General features: G+C 39.6%; 1 protein-coding gene across 2 annotated transcripts; it reads left to right on the top strand.

Annotated features, from left to right (window-relative positions):
* The first annotated feature begins 2,405 nt into the window (after positions 1-2,405).
* LOC129103397 (probable carboxypeptidase X1) lies at positions 2,406-13,177 on the top strand. Of its 2 annotated transcripts, XM_054613855.1 has the most exons (13): positions 2,406-2,757; positions 3,893-4,002; positions 5,257-5,396; positions 5,529-5,613; positions 6,602-6,752; positions 6,847-6,932; positions 7,271-7,394; positions 8,091-8,287; positions 8,843-9,022; positions 10,185-10,479; positions 11,379-11,518; positions 11,652-11,754; positions 12,215-13,177. In XM_054613855.1, the coding sequence occupies exons 1-13, from the start codon at positions 2,439-2,441 to the stop codon at positions 12,544-12,546; spliced, it is 2,262 nt and encodes a 753-aa protein (XP_054469830.1). In that variant the 5' UTR covers positions 2,406-2,438; the 3' UTR covers positions 12,547-13,177. The 2 variants fall into 2 exon arrangements, with proteins under 2 accessions (XP_054469830.1, XP_054469831.1); XM_054613856.1 differs by lacking the exons at positions 2,406-2,757; positions 3,893-4,002 and having other exon boundaries at positions 5,319-5,401; positions 12,215-13,175.
* The last annotated feature ends 133 nt before the right edge of the window (positions 13,178-13,310 follow it).

The raw sequence follows: 13,310 nt of genomic DNA, 5'->3' as shown, positions 1-13,310 counted from the left end.
TCTGTTAAAATGGTCATGTGTTTCTTATTTCATTGCCTCTTCCTGTCAACTGAATCGAGTCAAAAGTGCTTTCTCTGCTCCTTATATTTATATATATTTACAACTGGCATTAAGCTGGTTTGGAGCAGCAGTTTGGAATATTTCCACTTTGTGGCCAAAGAGAATATCTTTAACACAGTCTCAGACTGACAGACTGACAGCCGAGTCAAACCTGGAAACACAAACAAAGACAAAGCCTCACTGTATAGACTGTGTTTACATGCTAACAGACCATCTGGGAACACGTCACATGCAGCTCAGAGAGTAAACTCCTTGTTTCTCTTAATGCCGTCTAGCATTGCAACATTATTCATAATACCAGATGTTGACAGCCATGAATAAAAGCTGATTCAAGACAGTTCGACTTAAATACAACACAGATGTGATAGTTTGCTGACGATCCAAAAATATGTGGTTTGGGTGGAAGTAGACAAACAGGAGGTGTGATGTGTTGCATTTAAAATAATGTGCTTTTCAGTTGTTATCATAAATCTCAGCTTGTCTCTCCAGACCAATAGATACAAAACAGTTTGATACAGATGCAGCAACAATCACTAAGGATTTATTGACTCTCTGGTTCTGATATTGTTATTTGGGGGGTTAACATTGTCTCAGCTGTTTTGCATTAGACGCAGCAGGAGTTCTTCTAAAGAAATCTGAGAGTCACAAGCAGGAGTTTCAGGCCTTATTTGGGAACACGACACGCTGGAGTTGAGTTACAAAGTACAAAAAGAAGTTTCAGAGAGAGTCGGTGCAGAGCAGAGGGAGGTGGAGGACGACGTGAGTCATGACAGATAAAAGACCATGTCTGAATGCAGAGTGGAGAGTAAGCAGCTTGGGAGTAAACTGAAAAAGGCAAAGTAAGGAGAAAACTGTTCCTTCAAAATAAAGGTGAGGGAAATCGGTTCATGTGGTACCACCAGATCCTGAGATAAACAGAAAGAAGCTGAACCATGGTTAAAGACAAGATACAACTAAGATTAAAGGTAGTATGAAACTTGATCAGAAAAAATCAGAGGCAGCTCTGTGGAGTCACTGCAACAAGATTTATCTGTGGAAAGTAACACACAGTCATCACTCTCTTGAAAAAATACATTAATATCCTGAGTAGGTGGTTATCAGATGAAACCATCATATAAACGGATGGTAGCTTATCTGACTCACTATGACAGTTTACAGTGACAGGATGTACCTGGGAGTCATAGTCTGGTGTTATCTCCCACGAACATCTGGCGGCAGCAGCAAAAGGAAAGACTACTTTTATATGTCAGTATAAAAGGTTTAAGGAGGGTTAATGTTGGTCTCTTTTTTCATTAATTATATAAAATGTTGAGGGATTGGGGATGATACTTGGTCAATCTAGTCAAATTATAGTAAAATAAAAATGAAGGATGTCCTTATTATGCAAATGTCTCTGTAGTGAAGTGAGTGATGCTGGTAGGGTGGAGCTAATTTCCTGTGTTATTTACTGTCTTATTTTTCTGAATGTGCAAAGTAAGTTATCATATAAATGCAATGGAGAGAAAAAAGGGTGTAAAGCGGCAGTAGATGGTAACTCAATTCAATTCAATTCAATTTATTTTGTAGAGCCCAGAATCACAAATTACAAACTTGCCTCAGAGGGCTTTACAATCTGTGCACATGCGACATCCTCTGTCCTTCCCTCACATCGGCACAGGAAACACTCCCCTAAAAACCCCTTTAACAGGGAGAAAAAAGGAAGAAAAATCTGGGAGAGCGACAGAGGAGGGATCCTTCTCCCAGGATGGACAGAATGCAATAGATGTCATGTGTACAGAATGAACAGCATAACAGAGATACAACACATTCAATGTATATGACATAAATGATTCATATAATAAGAGTAGTAAGCAGAGTAATGAAGGAAAAAATGAAGACTACTTATAATAAAAGCAGCAATGACTATAGTAGAATTAAAATAATGATATAGGGAATAGTAGTAGTAAATTAACTAGCAAAGTACAAAGAAAAATTGTACTTAGAATACAGTTCTTCAGTAAATGTTACTTCCACCATCCTGTCATGAGAGAAAACAGGAGAAGGGAGGAGAAAATGAAACAAATGTGGTGTAAATTGTGCAGAAATGTTAACTTTCCACATCACACTTTTGCAAAGGTAAAACTTTTTTATGTGGCAGTTGAATAAACAGGTCACTGATGTTCAAATAACCCACATTATGTGAACTGCAATTGTGCACAAGTCCTTTTTGAATCCCTTTTTTTCCCGGGACTTCAGTTGGAATTTTGTGAGGGAGGGTGAGGGAGGGGAGGTGGGATTGAGGAGGAGGGAAGTGGATGGAGGTCTGGCTCTCTGACATCTCCACATAAACTGGCGGGGGTTTTTTTCCCCTCACTCTGCAGCAGCAAACAAAGAGGAAGATGGAAAAGTCATTGTGCACGTTGGCTGCAGTGATTTTTCTGGGTGGATTTTTAGATGCAGGGCTGACAGACGATACAAGAACGGAAATTAATTCATTATTATTTAACAACACAACTGCAGCTGAGTCTGTCGCTGTGCAGCCGCAGGATCACAGCACAGACCGACCGACTCCAACAGCAGCAAGGACAAAGTTATCCACCGACACTGTCAGAGAAAAACAGCTGGACACCAAAAACATCAGCCGAGACAGTGAAGAAGAAAAAAACAATAAAGAAAAAGAAGATAACAGCAAGACAGAAGATAAGAGAATACAACTGGGTAGGACAAAACATTTTCTTAGTTTGACTTCTTGCATGAAACTTTTTTTAAATGAGTGAAATAAATATTAAGTTATATGATTATGTTACTCTTTCCTAACAAACAATTTAGTTTGTTATCAATTATTTTCTTAATCAATGGTTTGATTGTTTGGTTTGTATAATGCCTGAAAACTGTTCAAAAACAAAAAGATCTCTATTGATCACCTAATCAATTATTTGTTTGAGCTGTATGGGGGAATAACTAATAAAAATGTCATATCAAATATTACATTAACAATGTTACTGTTTGCAATATTTTCTGAATTCCCTAAAATGTATGTTTTTTTTAATTTAATATGGAAAAGGCTGCATAATTACCTACGTTGGATTAATGTGAATAACATAATTCTTTTTTTATCTATGATTATTATTATTTTAGTCAGAAAAAATGGGACATAGGGCATGTCTACATAATGCTTGTAAAACAACAAATTGCAAACAGTGTGAAACCAAGTTTTCTATGACAGAAAACCCCCCAGCAATTATTCACATTTGAGAAACCAGAGTAAGTGATTTTTCATTTTTTCAACTATAATTTCTACACGTTTAAGGGATTTGTCCTGCTCTTAACCTCCCTTAAACCAGACATATTTATTCTGCTCCTCCTTCTTTGATCTTAAAGATGTGGCAGTGAAAACATCACCTAAAGAGAACAAACTTTAAAGAGAACAGTTTTGTCCTTCCAGTACTCGTAGTGCTTGTGATTAACGGGAATGTTATTGCTTGTTCTGAAAGCCATAAAACACCCTGCAGCTGTGACTCAGCTGGAAATTTGACTTAACTGTCTTTTGACCCTTAAGCCTCAACTTTGTTTCAGATACATTCGAAAACACCCCACGGATTCGCTTATCTGCAGTTTCCTCTGCAGAGGGCCTCCCAACTTCTCCAGAACTGACCCGGGATGATTAGAGATATTCCACATAATAACCACTGGGACCTTTAATTACATCAAACATGTGTTTGCTTACTCAGAGGAACCAGAGGGAGAGTTTTAACCCGTCAGCATTCAGTCCTAGAGCTGTTTCTTTAAAGATCAGCATCTCCAGACGAGCGGAGACACAAACAGAGGACCTTATCTCCCTCTCTCCTTCCAGACTGCCCTCCCCTCGGCCTGGAGTCCCTGCGGGTCGATGACAGCCAGATCCAGGCTTCTTCCTACCAGCGGACGGGTCTGGGTCCTCACAGGGGGAGGCTGAACATCCAGGTGGGTCTGGATCTGGATCAAACACAAATACAGTGAGCTGCTTCCTATGGAAGTTTAGAGACATAGCATAACAGGAAACAGGAACACATAAAGGGAGAATGTGTTTCCAGGAGTAGAAGTATCACATCACTTGATTATACTCAAGCTTTGAGGGACATTTTTTCTTTTTGGAAAGATCCTGCTGAGGTCTATAAGATTATCAGAAATACAGGTTTAGCTATGAATACCATTGTTACAGGGCTGTTACTAAGGATTGATATCCACTGATGAATACTTTGTCAATAAATCAAGGTGGAAAAGGCCAAAATGACATCTTTAAATTCCTTTCTTTTGGCAAAGGAACATTAAAAAAACCAAATATTCCAATTTACTTTCATGTCAGACAAAATAAAAGAAGCATTTGCATTTTTTCCTTGAACAAGACTGAGATTGTACATCCTCTGTGAGGCTGAACTTAGGCACAGTGGTGCTATGAGCTAAATGCTAACATCAGCATGCTAACATGCTCACAGTGACAATGCATGCAGATGTTAACATTTGCTAATTGCCACCAAACACAAAGTACAGCAGAGGCTGATGGGAATGTAAATCATTTTGTATTTGGTCAAAACCCAAAGTATTGGACAAATCAGACTTTTAAAATGATGGTGGCGTTAGAAGATCACTAAATGTATTAGAATTCATCCTCTGGGGACAGTGAATATCTGTACAAAATGTCATAACAATCCATCCAAGATATATTTCAGTCCGGACCAAAGAGATGGAGTTACACATTGTCAAATTTCAGAGTCTCAAACTCAGTTAAAGTATGAGTTCTTTGTTGTTTTGGATTATAAAGATGTACAAATTAACAAACACAAAATATTTTATCCTTACTCATTCACTGTTAACATGTTTTATTTCAGTCCATGATCATTGCTGCATATTTCTTTTTAACTATAAAATAGAGAAAATCTCCATCTCTTTTTTCCCCCTTTGCTTTTGTTGGCATGTAAAATTATTAAAAACTCCAGTGGATCTCAAATAAGAGAAAGCGCTCTAGTTGAGTTTCTTGAAAATGTAATAATCTGCAAGCTACAGAGCCAGCAGTGTTATTCCACATCCCCACCCCCTCTCATGTTCTGCAGTCTGAAAGTAATTATTTTACAATTAGGGTCTTATGCAATGCTACACATCGAGACAGAGCCAAGCGTTAAATGGGTAATACAGTTGACAAAAAAAAAAAAAAACCCTCTGTGTAACATGTGTTTTCAGTCTGGCATCGAGGATGGGGACCAGTACGACGGAGCCTGGTGTGCAGCGTACAAGGACCGGCACCAGTGGCTGGAGGTGGACGCCATCCACCTCAAGATGTTCACTGGAGTCATCCTGCAGGGCCGAAACTCCATCTGGAGGTCAGGTAGTATCAGGGTTAAACTGCTGCTAAAAACATACAAAAAAGGCTGGTTACACAAGTTAGAGCACAATGTTATTTCGCTGCAGTAAAGTCTGCATATTAAAACTATATCTCTGGGTCTTTGTTACAGTTGGGACTGGGTCCACACCTACAAAGTCCAGCTGAGTAACGACTCTGTGAGCTGGGAAACCTGCATGAATGGGACAGAAGAAGCGGTATGAATTTGTTTCTTTGTGCTTCTGACAAAAAAGGAATGTATCTACCGTGACCAGTGGACCTCGTTCTGATGGAAAACAGATTTCAGAGAGTTTGTGCCAAAGTGAATTATGTACCGTGAACTAAGAAGTCAACTGTTCTTAGAGAGGAAGAGAGAAAACACATGTACAGTGAGTGAGTGACTGAAAGTAGTGTTTGGCATTATAACAGTAAAACATTATACGTATTAGAAAGACTTCTTTTCTCATATGTCAGTTGCCAAATAGGGCTTCTACAACGGAAATTAAAATGTTTATTCAATCTAAAACATTAACAATCTCTTCTTCCATGAGGTTATGTTCTCAGTCCTGTTTGTTATCTGTTATATTAAATCAAATAGCTTTTAACAGATTTCATTCACACGTAGGTGAAAGTTAGTTCAAGTGTCACCAAACAGCACCGTTTTAAACATTTTCATTTATGATCTACTGCACTTGAATAATGTGTTTGTTTGTATATATATATATAACATATATATATATATATGTTAAATACATCCCATGATTGTTTCCCAGTCTGTGTATTCTGGTGTTAATCCAGATGAAGATTAACAAGAATCTACAGCCAGGACCTCGATGCTAACATGCTGTTAATGACAATGCTAACAAGCTGATGTTTAGCAGGAATAGTGTTGACCGTGTTCACCAGTTTATTAGAGTTTTAACACAAAGTACAGCTGAGGCTTATGTGAATGTTATTAGTCTTGCAGATCATAAACTAAAGTATTGGACAACTGGATCACCAAAGTCATTAGGATTCATCCTCTGGGGACCACGAATATAACCACCAAATCGCATTGCAATCCTTTCATTAGCTGTTGAGATATTTTAGAGTGGTTGACCAAATGATAAGATTGTCTAATTCTATTATTCTATATTAAAATAACAACAATGCACTAGGGGATCCTAAAATGTTCAAACCTTTGTGATTTCACGTTGATTGTCACAGATATTTAAAGGAAACCAGGATCCAGAGACCCCGGTGCTCGGACTCCTTCCTGTTCCCACCGTCGCCCGATACATCCGCATCAACCCTCAGACCTGGTACATCAACGGCACCGTCTGCCTCAGGGCCGAGATACTTGGCTGTAGAGTCGATGGTAGGCTGCAGCATAAAGACACACAATATGTTCTGTCCATTTCCTTTAAAGGCTAGGTTGTCTTTCAGGAATTCAATGTGCTCTTTCCTCGTAGATCCAACAGACATCTACTCAGAGCAGGAATTAGGATCAAAAGACGATCTGGACTTCAGACAGCACAACTACAAAGAGATGAGAAAGGTTAGAGTGTGATGCATGATGAGTAGCTTTGGTTTCCCCTAAAGCTAATGCCAACGTTTCTACTCAGACTTTTAGCAGATTTACTCACAGTTCAGATTTAACCGTTTGATGACCTTTAGTCTTGTCTTCTTAACACCAAGGACATTTACTCAAGTAGAAATTTAAGGTATTTGATTGCAATCTGCATCTTCATCACAAGATGCTGCAAAATCCTTTACTCTGCACCTTTAAGTAACATTTTCAGTGCATTTATTTGTAACAGTATGTCTACAGTGTTAGTTCGTTCACTACAGTAAAAGGTCTGAATACTTCCTCCACCACTGTTCTTAACCCCGAAGCTCATGAAGTCTGTGACGGAGGAGTGTCCGGACATCACCCACATCTACACCATCGGAAAGAGCTACACGGGCCTCAAACTGTACGTCATGGAGATCTCAGATAACCCCGGCAAACATGAACTAGGTAAGAGCACTTCAACTCTTCTACGAGTTGAAACCTTAAAAGTCTGGAGTTAATTTAGAGTTATCTGCTCAGTTGTTTATACAGACATTTTGCACACACAGGGAGGTTTGGGAGTCTTATGGAGAAGGCCTCTCTTATATAAACAAACTGATAACCGTTTGAAATCGGAGACAGCACTCTCTCCACCAAACAAGGCAGATTGTCTTTGTGAGGTTGTTTTCAGATGCTGCTTTGTTCTCTACATCTGGCAAAAGGTTTAAATTAATTCGGTGAAAGGCAGCTTTTCTTTATTTCTTCTCAGGCAACAAATTACAAAACTGCTTCACATCCTAGAGGAAATAACGGGATATGTTTGATTCAGTGGTTTCATGGTTAATGAACACTGATTCCAAATCCAAGATGAAAATTGCCTTTTTTAAAACATTTGTGCTGATGAATCAAGTTCAGCTTTTGGTTCTTTGGAGGTCTGAGCTTTAGGAATGTCTGCCATGAAGTCTGGCCAATCCATGTATGATTATTGGCTGAGTGCTGAGTCAAACTGTTGCCTAACGATACAAACAAGATGTGTTCCAGACCCTGGGATTTAACTTTGACCTACTGATAAAATTCATTTTCAGATATTTTAAGTTAAATGTGACTCAAGTTGATGTTGGTGCCCAGATAAATAAACGACTTGCTGAATTTCTCTCTTGGCAGGGGAGCCAGAGTTTCGCTACGTGGCCGGGATGCACGGGAACGAGGCTCTGGGCCGAGAGCTCGTCCTCAACCTCATGCAGTACTTGTGCAAAGAATACAAGAGGGGCAACCAGCGCATCGTTCGGCTGGTGACCGAGACCCGAATCCACCTCCTGCCCTCCATGAACCCTGATGGATATGAAGTGGCTTATGAGAAGGTGGGTGAGGTCGAAGTGATTATATATACAGACATGTTTTCTTGCAGTTTATCCAAGATGTTTTAAAGGGGAGAGGGCAGACCTGCTTCCTTTGTATTTCTTGTCCATTACTTTGTGATAAAAAGGTTGGACTGCAGGTTAGGTTTGGTAAATCAGGGTTGATGGATAATAAGATTGGTATCATTTCATCAAATTTACAGATGATGCTGATGTAAACACACTTCAAACAGCTGTAATTCCTACTAGAACTAATTTAAACTGACATTCAACATGTCATGTATGCTGGTCTGATTTTCACAAAAAATATGATGTTGCTAATTTGTGCACATTGTTGTAGCAACTCTTCACATCTTTATTTTAAGTACGAGGTAGGATCATTACCATCCAGGAAATCAATGGAATACTAGTAAAGGAGAGGAGGGAAATGAAGCAAAAATTGTACAGAAGAGAGACTTCATTTTTACCAGGAAGTCTAAGTCCCCATTCCACAGTGTCTTTAACAAAACTACAGTGATAATAGTCTAAATGTCCCTGTTTGTGACTGATCTGCTGCAGGGCTCTGAACTGGCCGGCTGGGCCGACGGACGATACAGCTTTGAAGGAATCGACATGAATCACAACTTCCCCGACCTGAACAACATCATGTGGGACACCCAAGAGACGGCGGCGGATAAATCTAAAGTCCCCAACCACTACATCCCCATCCCAGAGTACTACACTAAAGAAGACGCCATGGTAAGGAGGGTGGTGTAGGGGAGAGGAGAGTTATATAAATAAACCATCCCTGAGTAGAAATAAAACCACATTAAATAAACTACCCAAAGAGGAAAGTTACAGTGTGCAACATTTCCACATTTCTGTCCTTAACCACAAAAGAAATCCCTAATCACAACATAACCACACGGACTGTGCTTGTCTGCATGTCACCAGCCAACCACACAAGGGGAGGAACATATTAACACATTTATAAGTTACACCCTGCCTATGGACAATGGAACATTAAACAATAATGTCACAGTTATTGCTGCTTTTATTCATTTTTAGGCATTTTGTTATAGCCAAGTGTAGGGTGTGAAAAACCAATCACAGTGATATCTAGTGGTATTATTAAGAATGACAGTGTTAAAAAAAAAGCAGCTTTTGAGGTTTGGTGTGTGGACAGTTTTAAGAAGATGAAATCAATGTTTTTTTATCAGGAACTCATTTCAGAGCCCAGAGAACCAAGGTTTTACTTGAGGCCTCTAACAAAACGCATGTTGAAATTCTGCCTCCAGATATACAGTAAAAAGAATAAAAGATAACTGAATTTCAATATATTCACCTTAAAAGTGTTTTTGTGTCATTTCTGCTTTTTTTTTTTTTTACTGGTTGGGCTTTAATGGGGAATATCTACAATCCCACATTTCTTGTTTGTAGATGGTAATACACAGGACGTAGTTTAGGCAGGGATCATTACAGTGACCGGACATTGAACGGACAAAGAACAGAGCACCGCCTTCAGAAATGAAAGTTTTTACACCATTTGATTAACAAATGAAGTCTGAGAATTCGAAACCAAAAGCATCATAGCAAAGTTTATATATATGTTTGGTCAGAGGTCAAATACTGTTTAAATCACAAATCTAAATCACTAAACTAAAATTTTAGATGGTATTGTTTCTTTTTATGGTGAAATCTCTTTATAAACCCATTTTTTTATTTTTTTTAATCCCACCAGTACAAACAATTTTATGCTTTAATATGTTTTTGTGTCTCGTTATCTTTACAAACAAATAACCAATGAAACAAATGTTTATTTTGCTTCATGTGACAGAACTACTGTCTGTTTTCCTTCCCATAAATCAGAGTCTAAAACATGACGTAACAAATCTAATCCAGATTATCCATCCCTCCTCAGGTTGCACCAGAGACACGAGCAGTCATCAACTGGATGCAGGACATCCCCTTCGTGCTCAGTGCGAACCTCCACGGGGGAGAACTGGTGGTCACCTACCCCTTCGACTGCACCCGTGACTGGGCCCCTCAGGAGGACACCCCCACGGCGGACAACGCTTTCTTCCGCTGGCTGGCCACCGTCTACGCCTCCACCAACCTGGCGATGTCCAACCCCAACCGCCGCCTCTGCCACTACGAGGACTTCCAGTCACACAACAACATCATCAACGGTGGAGCCTGGCACACCGTCCCCGGCAGTGAGTCCCCTCTTTGAATGATGAAAGACATCATTTTAAAATGTAACAGCATCCTTACCAAACACATCACTCTTAAATTCAAAGTAAGGTCCCTTAAATCAAAATGAACCCTTAAATTAAGTGGTTAAAACCCTTAATCATCACCAGGCAGGTGAGTACGAGGCAACAAGGGGCAGGAACCAAATGTAGACAATCTATTCTTACAAGGACAGTTAAGTAATTATTGACAAAGTGATGACGCAAAAGCTTCCTGGCATGGGTAGCAAGTCCACAGGTGAACAGGAGTGGAGCAGGAGTCAGGTACAGGTACAGGTACAGGTTCCAGGGTTCAGGTGGCTGGAACAACACTTACAGGATGCTTGTGGTGAGCAGGTGCATGCGGAGTCAGGTGACTGGGACAGGTGGAAAAGTCTGAGGCCACCTGGTGGGCAGGTAGAGAATAGCACAATGACTTCAAGGTGGAATTTAAATGCAGGGGGCAAGGTGAAGTGGGAATAGACAGAGAGACAGAAAGTATGAGCTGACTGATGAGGTTAAGAACAGTAAACCAACTAATTGTATGTACATAATGGGAAATACTGAATTTCCCCTAGTTTCCTATTTTTCCTTTTATTTTTTTGTCTGAAAATAGTTTATTTAAATTGTTGTGGTTTTCACGGTGAGTATTTTATTAGATTTTTTTTGTCTGTTAAGGTCACATTAACTGAAATAATGAAGTAAAAAATAATTCATTTTTTTGTAATTTAATTTCTTTTGTCCCCTGAGCTCTCCTAAAAAATAAATTTGCATTAATAAAGCTAATATACTAAAATGTTAGTCTTCAGAAACAACTATTTTTCACACTTTTTTTTGGTTTTCTTATTCTCATTTTTTATGTACCCTGTATGTCTTTTCTGCAGGTATGAATGACTTCAGTTACATGCACACAAACTGCTTCGAGGTGACGGTGGAGTTGTCCTGCGATAAGTTCCCTCATGTCAGTGAGCTTCCCATCGAGTGGGAGAACAACAAGGAGTCTCTGCTGGTCTACATGGAGCAGGTCAGTCAGTCTGCGTCCACAGCATCTGCACAAAGAAAACAACACTAGTCATCAGCTTTAAAATCCAGCAGTTATTTCTGCCTTAATCTTCTCTTTGTAACCTCACAGTGCCATGTTTTCTCTTCACTCTCAGGTTCACAGAGGCATCAAGGGTGTGATCAGGGACAAGATGACCAAACAGGGAATAGCAGATGCTATAATAAAGGTGGAGGACCATGAACACGACATCCGATCAGGTAAGACTCTCAATTTTATATTTTAAATGTAATATTAATGCAGAAAATGGGTTTAATTAACTCTAACTGTGTATAAAGGTGGAAATCTCATCTGCAATGCAATCTCTGGGCAATTAAAGATTAAAACATTATTTTGAAAGCTTAAATTGACCACAAGGATATATTTCTTAGAACAAATAACACAGTAAAAACAAAGTGTTATTGGTTTATTTTGTCATTTTCTAGTTTACTCCTCTTATTCTTGTGAATAATTAGCCACATTTTGGCTTCTTTGGGACGACATAAAGGTTGGGAACTACTTTCAGTCTCTCCACCAGCACAAATCCAACAAGCTCACCATTATTCTCTTAGGGGCTTCCAGACAGACATTCTGGGATATGTAGGAAGTCACTAACTTGCATTTTGCAACTTTAGAAATGTAAATTTTGGCTTTGTTTTTTTCAAATTCTTCTTTCCTCAGCTACTGACGGGGACTACTGGCGTCTACTGAACCCGGGCGAGTACAAGGTGATGGTTTGGGCCCTGGGTTACTTCCCCTTCATGCGTCGGTGCAACGTTGGAATGGAGCCACATGCCACCATCTGTGACTTCAACCTGACCAAAACGCCCATTCAGAGGCTGAAGGACATCCGGGCCAAAGGAGGGAAGATCCCCCAGGACCTTCAGCTGCGTCTTCGTGCTCTGAGGCTCCGCATGCTTAGAGCCAGCACCAAGGCCATCAACCAGCGCAGGGAGAGCCAGCGGCTGCAGCGGGCGAGGAGGGCTCGGTCCTCCGGAGCCCAGAGAGCGTGAGAGATGGACGGGATGAAGGGGCTGAAGAAGCCTCAGAGATGAGCTGGAATATTAGTTCAAGAAGGTCAATTCAAACGGAGAACAGTCTCTGGGAATTGTGACATGATCCTACTAGAGAAGACACCATTAAAGGGCCGGTTCACCTAATTCACAAAAAATATATTTTTACTGCAACGATATAAAGACTCACAGTTTTATGTGGTGAAATATCTGCCCCTGAGATTTATATGTGCTAAAAGAATAAACAGATTTGGGTGAACTGACCCTTTAAAGCAGATTAAACCACAACAGCCAAACAAACTGTTACTGACATTGACAGGATATTTAAAAAGCAGATTTTATACAAAAAAAAGAAAACACTCAAACTTTTTGAAGGATTATGGACATTATTATCTACACATTAATAGACAGGCATCATTAACTGTGAAAGTTCAAATTCATTCGTTTCTTTCGACATTATAGCTGATGATGCTGTAGTGTTTGTTGATTTAAGTGTCAGCTGGTCTGATATGTGACATGTTTTTTTTTTTCTTCTAACAATGGGTCTGTTTTTGTTTGTTTTGACTTAAGTCCAACAGGACCATAAAATCTCAAATAAATATTACTTATTTGTCTTAATCTGTATTTAGCGTCTAAATCTGAACCAAAGGTGAAGAAAAGTTGAAGAGCAGCCTGGAGTTTGGAACCCAAAGTTGATACAATTCATCCCGATAGCAACAGGGATAAATTAACCAAATTTCATGACAAACGCCAACCTCATGGTA

Source organism: Anoplopoma fimbria, chromosome 15 (assembly GCF_027596085.1).
Source record: "Anoplopoma fimbria isolate UVic2021 breed Golden Eagle Sablefish chromosome 15, Afim_UVic_2022, whole genome shotgun sequence".
NCBI classification, from domain to species: domain Eukaryota; kingdom Metazoa; phylum Chordata; class Actinopteri; order Perciformes; family Anoplopomatidae; genus Anoplopoma; species Anoplopoma fimbria.
The sequence above is the reverse complement of the archived record's forward strand: the minus strand, read 5'-3'. Positions and strand labels throughout refer to the sequence as shown.